At 41.5% G+C, this 18,117-nt stretch overlaps 1 protein-coding gene across 1 annotated transcript in view; it reads right to left on the bottom strand.

Annotated features, from left to right (window-relative positions):
- CEP85L (centrosomal protein 85 like) overlaps nucleotides 1-17,737 on the bottom strand; it is a 118,010-nt gene extending 100,273 nt beyond the window's left edge. Inside the window, exon 1 of the mRNA XM_062572620.1 lies at nucleotides 17,660-17,737. Within this exon, the coding sequence (XP_062428604.1) occupies nucleotides 17,660-17,717 (58 nt within the window). The 5' untranslated portion in view covers nucleotides 17,718-17,737. The remainder of the gene's footprint in view (nucleotides 1-17,659) is intronic.
- Between the last annotated feature and the right edge of the window lie 380 nt (nucleotides 17,738-18,117).

Genomic DNA, 18,117 nt, shown 5'->3' with positions numbered 1-18,117 from the left:
AGAAGGAAGTCAGAAGTCCATCATTATTGGTACAGTACAGAAGTCAATAACAAAATACTGGCCAAGTTGAAAACAGAGCTCTGCTTCCTCGTTCAGGCTCAAGTCAGACTCTGCACCAACATTTTAGAGTTTCTAGTTAGAATTATCCGTTAAGTGGAAATTTCTCAACAAATTCCAGTAAGTCCATTTTATTATTTAAAAACATGAACCTTAAACCATTCTTGCACTGATTTTACCAATTTACTTATCATACTTTTCCTATCTTAGAAGTGATTCTCAACCCACAGCAAGATTTTGCTTTGGAAGCATATGTCTACAGACAGAGGTGAAGGAGTTTTAGGAACAGAAACTAGTAGAAGATTTTGCTATTGAAAAAATAAAGAGTCATTTCAAATGACATGAGTAGTACACAGTCTAGACAAAATAAACCATCAATGAAACGGTTAACAGAAAAAAAATTTTTTGATGACACTGAAAATCAGTGAATAACTTCAGATACCAATGTTATCAAAAAATGGACTACTAACTCAAGCAAGACATACTGCCTGCACACAAGCTGTATTCGTAAGACATCTATAAGTCTAGCGGTTTGTTTCATTTTGGTTATTTTGATTTTTTTTTTTAATAACAGTTAAAAGATTCAGTTCTAAATTCAGATTAGCAAATAGTTCTGCCATTCAAGGATTTTTTGAAAATGTTGCCTATTTTATAATCAAAGAACAAATGAAAGCACGCAGATTGCAACTCCAGAGAACTATGAAAATTATTCTACAACCAATATACAAATCTGAGCATTATTTAAAGGCAGAATATTGACTGCCACGTTTGTGCTTCATTCCAGGGAGCCACGTTAAAAAAAAAAGAAATATATAGCCTGCATTTGATTTTATAAATAATCACATACACACATTCCCTCTAGCCATTATCTTTGCGTAATACTTTCAACAGGAAGTGACTCATGAAGAAGTATCAGTTCACATACAGTCTTCTCTTATGCTACGTGTGGACTTTTTTTTTTAAAAAAAAAAAAACATTTTCAGCAGCGCCCATCCAAAATAACAGAATTTGCCACCACAACAGCAGCAGTTCATTGCTAATTTCAGTTAATTTTGTTTCCCATTAAACTAAGTAGTTCAGAAGAGGATTAAAAAAAAAATTTGTGCAACACACACACACACATATAAAAAATATTATAAATATATAAAATAAATGTAATACACACACACACCATTTAGCAGCTAAATCACTAGATCAGCCAGCCAGAGTGAGAACAGCTCCTCTTTGAGCTTCTTCCAAATTGAGGAATACAACAGATACTTCTTTACTGTATGCACTATTTAATTATAACATGACATTTAAGACACACTACTTTCTGTAGGTGGGTTGCTGGAGGCTTTAAGTATGCATCTGCCATACTATCTCTCATTTGTCTCATTCCCTCTTGTAGTTACCACGCTTCTTTTCTGTAACGCACTTTCCTGCCTTTTCCCACAGCCTTCAGCATCTATCGCTCCTTCACCTTCCTTCCATTCCAGCCATCCTTCCTTGCGCAGTGTTCTGTATTTTCTTCCTTGCGCTTTTTACTTTTCCTCTCCAAAGCCTCTTGCATGGGCACCCTCATTCCTAATCATCCCATGAAGTAGTTTCAGGTCTAAGGGTCAGGTAGCAAAAGATGAAACCAAAGAAACCAGACAAGAATGCCACTGTCTGCGGCTCATCAGTCCCACCTGGTAAGAGGGCCCGGCCAACGCGCCCAAGGGAACACCGTTCTTCATACCACCCTCTGTGTCAGCACCTGAGGTACTGAAACGTGGTAGTTTCACATACGGTTAGTGGGAAATAGGGATGTTTCTTCCGCTCCTACCACCCAACAACTCTTTCACTAAACATTCTAACTGCTTTGAAGGGCAAAACGATCCACCCCATCCCCCCCCAAATATCTGTATTTTCTCCAGCAGCTCCACTTCATACTGTTCAAGCTGGGTCTAGCTATTCCAGCAGAAGTTGACTTATAGGAGCCCAAATTTCCTAAGTCAGAGACAGTTCTGATTTAGAAGACACTTAAATACTTTTATAGAAGAGCAATTTTGTTTCATTCACTTTTTATTGTGTTCTTCATCCAATACGCTTCTTTGTTGACATTTCAGCCCTTATGGCATTTAATATTTATGCAGCAGATAATACTACCGCTACAGCATACTAAATCAACACAGTATTAAGTGTCAAAGTCAGACCTGTTGGTTAGACAGACATTCACTACTTGCCTAAACTGACCTACAGCTACCTATAAAGTGCCTCCAAAAAGGGAGGGATATTTTTGATTGTGGTGAAACTTTGGGGCAATAAAAGCTGAAAATAACCTAGAATAATCTAGGTTGGGAGGGACCTCCAGAGGTCAGCTAGTTCTACCCTTGCTCAAAGCAGGTCTAATTAGAGCAGGTTGCTCAGGGCCACATCCCACTGAGTCTCGGACGTACTCAGGGATAGAGATTTTACAACCTCTCTGGGCAGCTTGTTCCAGCATTTGTAAACACATTTTCCTTTTATCTAACTGAAATTTCACATGTTCCAGATTGTGCCTGTTACAAAATATCCCAGAATAGGTAACACTATGTGCAACTAGTCCTACAAAAAAAAAAAAAAAAAAAAAAAAAAACATACTGAGGGGGCAGAGACTCATCCCCATCAGAATCTCTGCAAGTAGTGTGAGTTGAAGAAATACAGAGCATGACAGAACACCCTACTGTAATTCATTCTCAGTTGTACACCTATATGCACACAGCTTGCAGACACACCAAGCTGCAAGCACAGTGCTGAAGCTTAGGTTCAGAAGGACTTGCCAGCACAACAGGAACGGGGACAGGAGGCAACAGGCACAAATTGAAACACAGCACACCCCATCTGAACATAAAGGGGACACCTTCTTTACAGTGAGGGTGGTTCAACATTGGAACAGGTTGCCCAGAGAGGTTGTGGAGTCTCCATCCTTGGGGACATTCAAAACCCCACTGGATATGGTCCTGGACAACCTGCTAGGTGACCCCGCTTGAGCAGTGGAGCTTGGACCAGATGACCTCCAGAGGCGCCTTCCAACTTCAACCATGCTTTTATTCTGCGAACACTATTTCTGGGCACATTTGCATCTAGGGCACCACAGTATTTCCAAATCAACTCACAAAGCCTGATTCTTTACCTGGTAGGCCCAAAGAGACAAGTATCGGTACAGGCAAGTAGCTACACACAAATCAGCACAAATGCAGCCAAGTTTATTAGCTTTGGCCTAGCACAGGACTGCTAGATCCCATCTAGCGCTCCATGGAAATACTCAAGTTGCGCTGCTCCACGCTCTGGGCTCCAGGAAGGTCTCTTGCTCAGGCCTCCCTCTCGCTCTCCTGTGACATACAGACAGCTGGCTGCACATTGCAGGAGCCTCCCACGGCACCATCACTAGGAACACGCGCCTGTTACGGCTGTCCCACGCATAAAGGCATGGAGAAGAGAGCTGGAACAGGGCAGATCAGTCTTGCTCCCTTTGCTTTCCTGGGCTTTCGCTATCAGCGGCCCCTACCTTTAAAATGGGAACGTCTCAAGCAAGAACACAGATTTAAATTGGAACAGGCTCAAAAGCAAAGACTGTTTTCCTATTTTAGACACTCCAACAGATCATACTTGCAACAGATCCCTTCAAGAAGCTTTCTCTTAGCCTACTAAAGTCCTGACAGCAACTACCTTTTTTAAGAAGTACACCACAGTGACACATTCCAGGAGTCTGAACTTTTTACTCTTTCATGGTGCATCTACATCATTATTTTTATTTTATCTTGCTGTCTAATGGTGAGTCTGCATATCAGAACACCATTACAAAGTAAACTGTCTACATGAAGGAAAAAAAAGCAACAAGATACTACAAACAGACTCATTAAAACCCAACAGTAAGTCAAATAGCACCCAATCTAAAGTGATAGCAGACCCCTCCCCACTCCATCCTCAAGGAAGGGTAATATCCAAGTTCTAATCAGAAGACATAATACAGAAAATAAGACCTTATAGGCCTCTTCAATCCAAGTCATTCTTTGAAAGTTCATTTAATAGTTTGATTATCTGAAATAGACTTTCAGAGCAAAGTCCTGAAGAACCTGCAAACTCTGTGCCCTGTATTATCCTCCCCGTCTACTTTTCAACAGCTCCCTGTAAATACACACTCTTCCAGGGAGCAAACAGCCTAGACTAAACAAACTGAGCACAAGACGGGGAAATAGCGTACAAGGTTCTCCATGACGCTCTTCTAGCGCACCCACTTTACCCCACTGCTAGGATCTCAAACCTACCAATCAACAGCGAGCAGCCATCAGCCCACAATTCATGTTGGGGCGAGAAAAGTAAAAATTTCTAATAGATACGTGTGCTGCTAAATTGCACACTACTATTTGGATGATTATCACCCCCTACTGAGTTAGGGGAATCTACTTTTCATGGAAATCAAACAGAAGACAAAGTGTTCTCTTACCCAGCCATTATTCCCAACTGCAAATATGACAAATAGCAGACATTCAGGACCCAAAACAAACCACAGCGGGGCCTTGTTCACTAAATCCTGAAATTTGATCAGTTAAATATACTAATATGATGCTGTGTTTCCAGTCTAAACATTTAAAGCAGATCAGTTAACAAAGTATATAAAATCCTGGAAGCAGACTATTTATTAAGAGAACAGATGCTGAAATATCACTCTGCAAAATCATGCATCTTTTTCTGTGTGTTACAGAAGGCAGGGAGCCACTGCTGAAAGGGAGACAGCTAGTTAATTTTGGATCATTACCATTTCTAATTTCAGTGGCATGCACAGATCTCACATATCTACACATTCAAAATAACAGCACCACCATCTTTAGAGCATTTTAGGAAACAAATATAATGTGCATGAACATAAATTTTTTTTAAAAAAAATATGACAGCTAAAATAATGTTATTCTACCCAGATGCTGGAGAAAAAGCAAACAACAAGCCAGGTTTCACAGCAGAAGAACACCGAAGAACACTAATTTCTCTCTTCTACAGCATGATTTTGACACAGGCATGACCAGAAGTGAATCACCAGAAAGAGACAGTGTAAATTTATACTACAGATGATTCTGAAGGCGAGATATTACTACAGAACAATCAAACCTGATAACTATGCAAAGCTCTTTCTAGTCATCACAGATGTGACCGGGCTGTAGGAGAAAAGTTCATGCCATGATGGTACTGCAGTCTGTTTGGAGCTCTTTTGAGGACATAGTCAGCATTTCAGCCCAAACACACTCATTCAGTTCACCCCCACCACCACCACCTTTACTTTCATTAAATGAAATTTCTCCTGACTACACTAAGGGCTATGAGCACCAAGACGGTCCTGAAATACGCTAACCATTTCATAACCCACCTCAAAGAAAAGATGCTAGATCATTTTCCATGCATAGTCTTACAAGTCACCTTTTTTTTTTAATCCAAAGATTACCCAAGCCCATCAGAAAGGCTGTGACATGAAGTCACGTCAGAAGACACAAATGAACTTTCATTAAGAAAGCTCAGACATGTCCCTCTCCAATCTAAACAGAATTTTCATCTAAAAGAATCATTTTCTACAAAAAACCCAAATCTTTCAAATTACATTACCAAGCACAAATTTTCTAAAATAAAAAAAGCAATTCCATTAATTCTAAACCTGATAACATATCGTTTGAAAATGGAACTTGCAATGGGGGAGCAGGAGGAAGGGAACAAACAAATAAAACAAAAAAATCCTTACACTGGAAGATTTTCATAGGGTAGTACTTAGAAAGAAGTTCATCCATTTTCATCCCATTCCTCCACTCCTACTCAAACAGTCCCTTGCACTGTTAAGCTTATCCAAAGCAAGCTTCCAACATACAGTGAGGGGATCTTGATCGTAGTAGAGCGAGTACAAATCTTACCATACAGGTCCATAACCAATGTAGTAACTGCTTCACAGAAAAGAACTATAAAAATGCATAGCTCTAGACATGCTCTTTACATTTACATTCAAAGCAAACACATCCACAAGAAGCATATGGGCAAAGAAAAAACAAACAGTATAGATGAGGACAAATTCAGTCAATCAAGGGCAAAACACACCACTACCTCTGGAAAAAAAAGGTTTTCACAAAACAGCTGATCAGTCTCTGACCTTTTGGTTCTTGCCCTTGGGGAAAAAAAAAAGGCATAAATATTTCTCAATGAAAATTCTAGCAGGCTGACCACTGAGGACTCAAGTTTAAGTTAGGAGTTTTACGCCCAGTTGCAGTTTTTCCCCACACTCTATTCTCAACAGACCTTTAAAGCTTTACAGGCAGTTAAATCTCTCTTCTGAACTCTGTCCCACAGGGCTAAGTAACCACACATCTTCTTAAAAAGAAGCATCTATAAGCACAAAGTAACTCTCACTCAACTTCTGTTGTATTCTAGGAATACAAAGTGCAAACAGAAGCTTAAAACAATAAACTTATTTCAGTTGGAAAATGTTCGCATTTAGTTATCAGAGCTATGAGACTGCTGAAAGGTTGGAGAAAACCTCACTTCGGTGTCTTGTGCATGACAATTCTTTGCCAGTAAGTATTCTACTTTTTCCACTGCTGGAAAGAACACACAAAAAGAGAGAAAAGGAAGAGGAGACAGGGGAGTTTAAAATGGAGGGCTGGGGGAGGAGATTCTCCAAAAAGCATACAGAAGAACAGATGTCTTATCTTAACGCCCTTAAAGAGTTAGAAGAAAAATCAGTAGTCCTTATAATGATGCAACAGCAGCCTCCTTCACAGAGGAAGGGAGAAGCTGGATTCATGACACAATACAATGAACCATGAACAGAAACATTCCCTGCAGATAAAGCCAAAACCAACAATTGTATGGATATGTATATAATAATTGTATGTATGTATATAAATCTCCATGGAAATATTTTTTAAAAAATTTTGCATTCCGACCCTGACACTCAGGCAAATATTCACTAGGTGCATTTCATCTCTCTGACCCTTCTGCAAAATAAATTACAGTTTTTATTAATAAACACATCCAAAACAAGTGTGAAGTCTACAACGTAACCTCTTCTCTCCAAAATCCTGTTCTCACGCCTGCAGCTAAGATAAGCAGTAAACTGGCAAGAAAGGGTTGCTAGTGTTTTCAGAGAAGACAGACAGATGACAGATTCAGGATCCTTTCCACAGACACCCTGGAGGTAGCAGAAGCTCCTGGCTCTACCTGCTGTCCAGAAGCAGAGGTACCAGAGGCCCCAGGCCTTGCTCTCATGTGAAATGTGTAGGAAGATGAAACAGCTTAATCTAAGTGCAAAAATGAGCAGGACTAAGTGAGATGAAATGACAGTCTAACTACTGAGTTTAGATATTTCAGTTTCTCAAAAGCACTTTACAAGGTCATATACACGAGTTATGATTCATCCTGAGACTCATGTCCTTCTTAGTGCACTTTCTTTACAGAGCTTGCAAGATATTTAACTAGTTTTTTTCCTACCTTTTCAGCCAGAAACTGATTAAAGCAATTAGAAACATGAAGATTAAATATATACTTATATTGAGAGAAGTGTTTAAGGAGAAGAATATTGAAAGAGAGGTCTTTTCTGCCTGCATTTTCACTTGCACAGCCTGAATATATACTACCAGATAAAGGACCATACTTGTCATATTCATTTGTAAAAAAATTCATCTGTTCATGTCATTCTCCTTTAGCACTGCATTCAGTTATGTAAGACCAGCCCAAATTACACACCAAGGGAGAGACATAAAAACATTATAAAAAAAAAGATAGAGGAAAAGATGAAAGTAGAAGAGAGAAATCCAAAGAAGAAAATCCTCAAAGTAAACATACTCCTGAGTGGCAGTATCAATTAAGATAACTTGATTAGAAAGATATTTTAAGGAGTATAAACTCATGCTCTAATTTCTTGTAAGAGCTAAATTTTAATTGGATTGTGTCACCAAGTCTCTAGTTTTATTTTGTCTCTAGAATCCCATAGTAAAGTTAAAACATTTTTTCCCCTCATAGAAATGGCTAAACATACAATCTCTCTTCACAGATTATTATAGCTCTAAAAACTTTGTTGTACATATAAAATAGATCTCATTGTGAGCTCTCACAAGCTACACATACAATGTTTTGGCTTTGTTTTCAACGCAGCGCTAGCTCAAGGCAGAGATTTCTAGAATTTTTTAAGTGCATACAGCACTGCCCAATACTAAGACAACAAGTTACAAGGTCTCTGAGGCAGGCAAGTATCCAGTCTAGAAGGAAGAAGCAGAACTAAGAAGAATAAATTAGGCAATTTGACAGATAAGCTTCAGAGAATCTTGCCATAGTAGTTAAAGACACAACTATGTAGCTCACTGTTAAATCTACATGCAAGAGTCAGAGAGCAAGAGGTACCCATCTCTGCCTTTCCATCAGAATCCAGCTGATTAGCTTATGCCACCAACAAAAATAGCGTGAGCCGAGAATGCTGTTTGACATTACAGCTAATCCGATCTAATGGTTAGCTGCTATGCAAAGGCTGGTCACCTTTCCCAGCCACGTGTCACTGTTGCTTTCCTTGCACAAGCATTACCACTCCGACCCCACAGAAAGTGGTTCAGACACAAAACCACCCCCACTTACAAAAAAAGCCTCCTGCTAATTTCATTTCCTAAATTGGCTCAGCAAGGGGCCAGGCTAGAAGCTGTGCCAAGGAGGGAGTGGGAATGTACAGGATCACTTCTGATAGCCAGCAGCAGCTCGCTAATGAATAGGCTTATCCCTACTGTCAAATTGAACATTAAGATGCAGATTCTGAACTGCAGCAAGATAGGCATAAACATACCTTTCTTTCTGCTGCCTTCACTTGATGGACAAGGTCTGCTCAACTAGCAGAAAGTTGTGTCCGATACAGCATCTTGCTAACTAAGAACGTAGCAAAAAATCTTAGCTTGACGCAGCATGTAAATGACTCCAGGACTCAGCCTCTCAGGTTTCCAATCCAGAAAGTGTGCAAAACAGTGACTCAAATTCATAACATACTTTATAACTTCTATATAGACACCAACTTAACTGTATTTATTTAATATCAACGCAGCAATAAAATTCCTGCTATTGCCAGAGAAGTCAGGGGGTTGCTTTCACCATTGACAGCAGCAGGACCAGGGATTCAGTTCAATCGCTGGTAGCACTCCTGTGAGTTTTCTTCTTTCAGATGAAGCCTATTTGCATAAAGCAGAACTTCAAAATAAAAACTACAGATGTTTCTCATTGCAGGTTTGGCAGGCAGACTACATGTATTACCTCATGCCTGCTATGCTGGCTCGCCTCTTTGTCTTCGTACTCGCTGCACTATTCACCCCATAGAAACACAAAGTGACGTCCTTAGCTTCCACTCACTTCCGTACACTAAGAGCGGGCAGAAAGCCTACCTTTTAAACTTGGGAAGTTCATCGCTTACAATGCAAAGAGGAAATGTCTAGGAAAACAGACGCATTAACTATGCTTAAAGGTAATACAAACTTGGAACAGCAAACCCTCAGGACAGAGACTCAGCTCCTGGAGCCTGTTAAGAAGTTGTATACTACAGGTAAACAGCTGAATCTTTTTCCTCTTTAAAAAAATGCTGATGATCCCAAATTATCATCCACATTTAACCTCCTTTTGAGATTTAGCTTTATTAGTGGTTCAAAATTTTGCAAGTTTTTTTCCAAATTCTTGTCACTCCAATTATTTTTCTTCCACAATCAGCTTTGTCCTCCCTCCTTCTATTTAAACAGCTAATTTCATCTGCTCTATACATAGGAAAAAGTGAAGTAATCACAACTGCTACAACAATTAAAAAAAATCTTCAGTGGTTTTATGCAGTTCCCACACTTATCAAAAATGGATCAAATAAGGGACAGTCAGCATCCTGATTTTTTCCAAAACCAGCATTAACATCTCCCTTCTCCTTGTAATCAGATCTAAAGATACCCTTGACATAGTAAAAGGTGAAGACAGACTCTAAAACACACACAAATCACTGAAACATTTTGCTCAAACATAGCAGTGAGAGTTTTTCCATCATTTTTCAGAGAGGTCTAATGTGTATTAGATGTGTACCACAGGATCTACTTTAATACAGATGTAGCAGAGACAGACAAAGCCCTCAGGCTATATCAAAATATCTCTTATAGAAGCATGTATTAACATATAAGGGAGTTCCCACATTGTTACATTTCAGTTAAAAGGATGAAATCATGGCTTCACTGAAGTCATTAGGAGATTTTCCTTACAGTGCTTATGCCAGAGGGCACAACTTCTCTCTAAGCTTAGCTTCACTCTATTTAAGAGTTCTTTCTTCCACCAATACCCAGTCACATAAGAAAGAAGGATACTAGAATATTAAAAAGAATACATAAATTAAATATATATTCCTCACACACTATCCCACCCACTATACCTAGGATACTTCCACCCAAAAACAGTAACTTGTTTCCATCCACACAACTGCAAATCTGATGTAAAACCTATCATTATGATCATTCTACTGCCTTTGTTTAATCAATGTATTAGTTAGGATGATGATGAACAGAAAGAGATCAAGATCACAGCTATTAGTTTTATTTTTCCATAAAAGCTCTACCAAAAGTGATAAAGTACTAAATAATGGCATTTTCAATGCCTTTTAGTGTTTCTAGCTAGGTCACTATACTCCCAGTTTGTTTTCTCATTACCCACAAAACCATCCAGCTTTTCATCAGCATTAGTCATAGAATTTTTGTATGAAGCCTCATGCATTAACTCTCAGAAAATCTGAAAATGTTCAGAATTGCCAACACATATGAATAGCTTTGTTGCACAGTAGGCATCTTTTAAAGAAAGAAAGAAAGTCTTATTTATTCTGAACATTTTAAAAAGTTACAGCTTTCCACACCACCTGGAAACTATGCTACAAAAGGAATAAAATAGACATTAGAAACATAAGGATACCATAGTAAGGAAGCTCAGATATGATTCCAAAAGGATTCAAGAACGTTTCAAGAATGTTTCTTGCCTGAATACTATACCATGGATCTCTAACATATTAGGAAGTTGAAAGTTAGAATAATCTCATCTGCTGTAAGCCTATTTTTTTCCCCAGGTATTTAATTAAAAAAAACTTCTTTTGCTTGTGACACTAGCTGCATCTTAGTTAATACTGTACTTCCTCAGCAAAGACTGTTTGAGATCATTTCACCCTGCCTCTCCTGCCATCATTCATTATCCTGGGCCAGTTTCAGTCTGTACGTTAGTCCACAAATAGGCGGAAGCTGCACTGTCCAGTAGAATTAATGTCACTTTTTCCTGATCCTCTCTCAATCTTTCTTGGCCTTCACGGATAAGTCTGAAGATTAAATATGTACTTCCTGAAGTCATCAGCAGTACTGCAGCGGTGAAGCAAGACTGTGCTAGATTTTTCCAGTCCATTAGCAGACTTAACAGCCAGCCCATTTGACACTAGGTATTCTGCACCCACCAGTGCAGACACTTTCTGCTGCAATGGCTCACACTGGGGTCAGACAACTGTCAACTTCCTTTTTTTATTCTTTATTTAGCATTAATATTCTGCTGGCCTGGCTCCCCAAATCAGCTTGCCATAAGGTTGAACAAGTGCCAGAGTTGACACGTGGGAGGCAGTAAGGATGTAAGAGCAAAGGTTCCCAGAGGGGCAGCTACCCATTAGATTACCTTAGCTGCAAGATGAAATCATGCCCTGCTTTTCATATACATAAACCCCTTTCAGGCAAAGGGAAGCATTTATCCTTTGCATTTTCTCACATTACTAGAAACTATTACACCTTGCAGGAAAAAAGTTCTCAACACTTGCCCTTCTTTCATCTGCATTTCTGCCTCCTTTTACAGTGGCCATTCAATTCTCAAAACCAGCGAAGACCTAGAGAATCAGAATGGAAAGATGCAGTGCCACTGGTGATACGGCTGGCTGTGAAGGATTAACTCGCTTGAGCACAGCTGTGCTGTCAAGAGGTTGTTCAAGCCCGAAACAGCAAAGCCAGATGTTTAGGCCTGGGGAAGATTAGCAGACTCTCAGACAATTCCACTGGATTCAGCAATTTCAGAATGAATGAGAGAAGAGTCAGCAGCAATACAAACCCAAGCATGCTTACGTGCATATCTGCGCACGTTTTTCCCTCATCTGTGTTCTCCTCATCTCCAACCAATCATACACATCTAGTGGTTTGTAATGTCTGGTGTACACATTTTGAATCTCCTCAACTGCTTCTGGACAGCAAGAAACTCCAAAATGGGAGATTAAGACAGAAGTGAGAATCTCAGTACACTTCCAAGTACCTTCTCATGCTTTTGTTAGTGCTAGCAGAAATAAACTTCAGGGCTACTTATAGTACTAGTCCAGATCTACCAAAAGAAATACTCAAAACTAAAAGGCTTTCTCCCCTAGAAGTCAATGAGTAAGCCTCTTTCTGAATCACACAGCAAATACACTAAACATATTTTAAAGATAATTACAACCACAGTGAGTCCATTTTATTGTCAGTGTGGAATTTCAAGAAACATTCATACATCAGATAAACAAACAGAGCAGGAATTGACAATTAGGTTTTTTGGCTAATAAAGTGTCAACTGTCTCGCTTCTAGCTTTAAGTTAACTATCCCACTACTAAATGTCAGACAACATACACGATTTAAGAAAAGTACCCAAAGAATATGGAAAGCAGAGCAGCTGATACTGAACACACAGGTGTTCCTTTCTTTTTTTTTTCTAAATTTGTCTGCAACAAACAGGCTTTGTTTCCAACAACAGCAAATAACTTTCTCCTGCTACAACCTCAGTTCATTCAAGAACCGTTCAGTCTAGGTGGCTTTCAACTGCTCTTCCTACCAGTGTGCCTTGTTACTATATTTGACAACTTGTCCACGCTTTGAAAGGCAAAGGTCCATCAGAAGTTATTAAATGCCTGTTGCTAAAGTTTTAGCATAAATAATTTCAACTGTAACAAACAATAACTGGTGGACATAAATCCTACTCATTACTCTGAGAAACTACAGTTTCTTATCCAAAACAGCACTTCCTTCACCACCATCTCCTTAGATGGCTCAGGGCCACCTTTTACAATATAACTTCTGTAGAACTAAGTTAATTACTACTCTTAATAAAAATTTTTAAAATATGGAATTGCAGAAAACGAAAGTTTATAGTTCAGTCAGTAAGCCTTTTATCATACAGTTACTATGCAAGAGAACAGAACTTCTACTAACCCCTAAAAACAACCTAATGCACTCCTGTATCTTTGTAGTTTGAAAACCTACCACGTACTCGTAGCTAGACAGTCAAGACATTCATGTTTCATATACATTAAATGAGCAGATACTATATATCATTAACAGTTACTTGCCTAGAACAAGAGAAGAGAGAAAAAGACACCGTTTTGAAGGGATATACGTATCTCCTATCAACTCCCATTCAAACACAGACTACCGTTTCACTACTTTGTGGTCTGTGAAGGATAGCAAAGGCTGTTCTAGCATCTGGTCTCATAACTGGAACGTCAAAATTTTTAAGCTCAGGTAATCAATCTTTACAAAGTACTATATACACACACGCACATATACACATACGTTTATTGCTGGTAAACAAACTATGTGAAGTGCATCTGTGGCGACGCTAACTCACCATTTATTGCCTAGCCTGCAAAGATAAGCCTGCCTTCTCGGAGGCTGCGAGGACCATCACATCTTCTCCCGCAGGCCTCCAGGACCGGACCGCTAATGCTCGCTACACAAGTTAGACCATTGGAGCCTGGGCCCCCTGCCCCCCACCCCCCCGCTGCCGTGTCACCAAGGTGCCTGCAAATGCCATGGCGCGGCCGGCAGCGGGCGACGGGCCCCGCGGCCCCGTCACCGCGACGTCGCGGTTGTGAGGTCGCCCGGGAACCCGCGACGCTCGCCCAGGTCACGCTCCCTCTCGCAAGGTTCGAGCCCCTTCCTGGGATTTGCCCTACGAAGGAGCGGCACCCCCAGGTCTCTACAGGCCAAGATACAAGCCTAACTGTTTTTACAGAACTTCAGCGCCATCCTCTCGAGCACCTTATTTCGTTTTTTTGACCTTTTTAATCAAATCTTATTTTTGTCACCTAAATAGCTATCACCACCCCTATTTCAGTAACTGCCAAGTACTGGCAGTTTTGGTCACGGAAGGGAAGTTTGACCAGAAGTGGGGCAGTTCACTCAAAGTAATAAGTACTTGCTATTTCATTTTAAAGACTGCTTGTTTCACTTTCCACAGGTGTCTGCAGAACACACACAGCCAAAGTGCCCGACAGCATCTGCCAGCGGACAAACACTTCCACAGCCTTAGGAGAGCTATTAACCAACCACACACTTCAAGGGCTAGTCTAGACGGGGAAGCAAAGGGCCTGAAACCCTGCACGTCCTTGACCACAGTTATTTAAACTCCTGCAGCACGGCTTATCCCTCCACAAAAACAACAGTTACATACTATTCTGCGGGTTTTCATGAATAGCTGAATGTTACATTTGACGATGAGTCAATCACATACATTCCAAAAACAGTAATTTCATTTTTCAAGATAGATATCAAAACCATCCAAGGTTGAATTCATTTCGTACAAGCAGCAAAATTCATGATTAAATACAATAGTTAAACAACAAGCACCTATCTAAAAAAAAATCTCATTGGTTTGCACACCAGACAGCACATCTTTTCAGAGAACATATCCCTATTAAACTGAAAAGGGAGAAGAATCTAGAAGTGACAAGAGAAGATTAAAAAATATATATATACAGCCATAAATAAGATACGATCTAAAAAGTCATCTTGCATGTTGTATTAAAAATAAGAGAGAATTTGCAACTATTATTGAAAATCTGATAATTCAGCAATGTAAGCATTAAAAAATTCTTCCATAGGCACCTAGGGTGAAAACTGCAAGATTTTCAACAAAAACAAGGCAGACTATTAGCCACCTATATCCATATCTATGGAAAATTATCCATATCCATGAACGACTAACATATGACTAGCAAACTATAATGCCTTTCACTAATAAACACAGCTTAACAAGAACACACAGTTATTAACTGTTATGCTGCTGCACCAATATTTAAAAGACAAAGCAATTAGGATCCATACAAACCACCTGCTGTTTCATAATTAAACGTATTTTGTTAGAAAACAAATACTTCCAGTTTCAAAAATAACTGCTTCAATTTCTGCTTCCTAGCTGGTCATCACTGTCCTGTGACAAAATACTTTTCCCATGGACAACTTGTATCTCAGAAAAGAAAATCTAAGCAAGTAATACCAGCAAAGAAGCCTGTAGCCCTCTCCCTTTCATCACAATATTTGTATGCAGCTTATTACCTTCCTCTTACTTAAAGCAGTGTGGTGCATAAAGAAACACTGAGCAACTTGGCTATTTCAAAATAAAGATGAGTGAAGAAAGGGACTACTACGTTGGAATTTATAATGCAGAAGTCAAGTCTCAAGGTTAAGATTCTTCTTTATCTATTTGCTTTCAATCAACCACTAGCTTCTGTTTGTCTATCTTATCTCAAATTGCATGTTAATCCATGAAAGTTTTGCCACTTTACAGTACTTCCTCGATCTAACTTGTATAGGTGAATGTGTTTTTAAATACTCAGAGTTAGTAAGTTTAAGGGAAGGAGGCATAAGGAGGGAAAGAAAAACAATAAGCAAAATAATAGCTCAATCCTTACAGCCAATTTTGAGAAATAAATTCCAGCAAGCAAGTAGAAATAAAATATGCATCCAGAACAGATTGAACTAGAATTACTGACAGATTCAGAGTACCAAAACACTTGATCTGACCCCAAAACAAAACAAAGACAGTAATGAACGGCCCAATTCAAAAGTTTTCTGAAGGAAAAGTGATCATCAACAATGTCTGCAACAGTCTGAAGACAGTGAATGCAGCACTGTGTGCATGTCTGCATACATGCGTATACATAACATTCTGTTTTTGTTTGAAGCAGAAATATCAATCAGGAATCAAATATTCCAAATTCCTGCAATTTCCATCATATTCACCAAAATAAGCAACATCTTTGTTAGTTGTAGCATAAAGTTAATACTTCCTCTAAAACACTGAAGAGTTGCATTAAAAGACAAAAAACAAACAAAAAACCCTACTTCAACCAGGCAAGCTTTACATGCGTTACACATAGAAATTAATAATTTAATTAACAGTAAAGAAAAGGAACAGTATCTTCTTTCACTTTATAGCAAATGAACATTAGACAGTGGAGATTCAGACAGCTGCTGGTGTCTTAGTTGCTCTTGTATCTGCAAGAAAAACCCTGTCAGACTAGAGCAAAACAATCCTTCCATTTAAATATCAACTAACTGCATACACATCATGCAGTCATTCTTTTGTGACTCCAAAATTAAAACATTATTCCAAGTTGCTGAAAAAGCACAAGAGATTTATTCCAACAGCACTACTTTGGACTTGTAAATGTATAGCCAAACCACAGACCTGCACACCGATCTATTACTTTGATAAGTCAAAAATCACAAGATACTCGCAGGAACGCTGCCAGAGGAAAGCAGGTGAATCTAGTTCATAAAAACTTACAAATCAAAAAGAAAAAAAAACCCAAGAAAGTTAGCACCTGGTCTTACCTGGACAACAGCGATGCTCCTACCTATCTGCAATCAGTTCACGTATTTTATTCCCCTACTGAGGAAATGCCAGATTTTACAGCCTTTATGGCTGAAAATTATCCTGCCTGTAAGCTCTGTCTTCCCTAACTCTGAACATTAAAAACGCATATCCCCGCCAAACTGCTGGAACCAGAGCTTGACCAGTCCAGAGACAGGCAGAAAAACGATGCTGGGAAAAAAATAATAATAATAAAAAAAAAGAATTTAAAAACAAAGAATCAGACGTGGGCAAGCTCTTGGGCTATCAAAATCTGTCGCGGTCTAGAACTAAACCAGCAAGAGTCAGGCGAAGGGAAGCGTGCCTCCTGTTTACCCCCCCACCCCGATCAAGGCTACCCTAACGCCCCCCCCCCCCCAAAAAAAAAAGAATTTTTTTTAAGGGAAAGAGAAGGAAAAAAGCAGTTAAAAACGAAAGAAGAAAGGGAGGGAGGCGGCAGGAGGCGGGTCAGGGCCAGGCGGGCGAGCTCAGCTCCCGGCCGCCCAGGTAACGCGCGGAAGGTGCGAAGCGGCCGCGGCGGCGCCGCCCGGGCGGGGCCGCGCGGGGCGGGGGGGGGAGAGACGCGCAACGGCGGCGCCCGCGCCGCTCACGGGGACGCGGCGGCGGCGGCGCCCCGACCCGCCGCCCCTTCCTCCCCCCCCCCCCCCCCACTCCGCGGGGCCATGTGCCGGCCCCGCTCCCCCTTCAGCAGAGATTTAGCCGCGGATTAGGCGGGGGGCAGGAAGGACGAGAGATTATTCCGGATTATTATGGCCGGCCCTGAAGACGGCCGCAGCGCGGCGGGCTCGCGCCGGGCGGCCCCGCCCGCCACGTCCCCTCGGGGCGCCCGGGCGGCAGCGAGCCCCCTGCCCGCGGCGGCCCGCGGCGGCGCGGCCCCGCCCGGCGGAGCGGGGCGAGCGCCGGCAGGGGGAGGGGAAGCGGCCCAGGGCTCCTTACCCGCCTTGTAGCTGCGCAAGCCGCCGCCGCCGAGCTCGGGGTGCAGCCCGCCCCACATGGTGCGGTGCCGCGCCGCCCTCCGCGGCGCAGCGGCGGCCGGAGCTGCGCGCTCCCTTCCGCGCCCGGCGGGCGGGCGGGCGCTGCCGGGGGACGTTAGCGGGGGGCTGCGGCGGCTCGCAGCCGTGGTGGGAGCCAGGCCATGGTGGGAGCGGGAGAGGGAGCGGGCGGCGAGATCCCACCGCCCCCTCGCAGGAGACAAAACTTGCTTTATTCGGCGGCTCCGCTGCCGCCGCCGCCGCCGCCCTCTCCGGCGCTGGGAGCGGGGCGGAGACAGGGGCGGGCGCCCAGCAGGGCCAGCGCCGCTCGGGGCGAGACGCTTACATAACCCGGCCCAGGGGGAGGGGGCGCCGCCCCCCGCCCCGTCCCGTCCCGTCCCGCCGCCCGGCACCGCGCTCCCT

Source organism: Rhea pennata, chromosome 3 (assembly GCF_028389875.1).
Source record: "Rhea pennata isolate bPtePen1 chromosome 3, bPtePen1.pri, whole genome shotgun sequence".
Taxonomy (NCBI): Eukaryota; Metazoa; Chordata; class Aves; order Rheiformes; family Rheidae; genus Rhea; species Rhea pennata.
The sequence above is the reverse complement of the archived record's forward strand: the minus strand, read 5'-3'. Positions and strand labels throughout refer to the sequence as shown.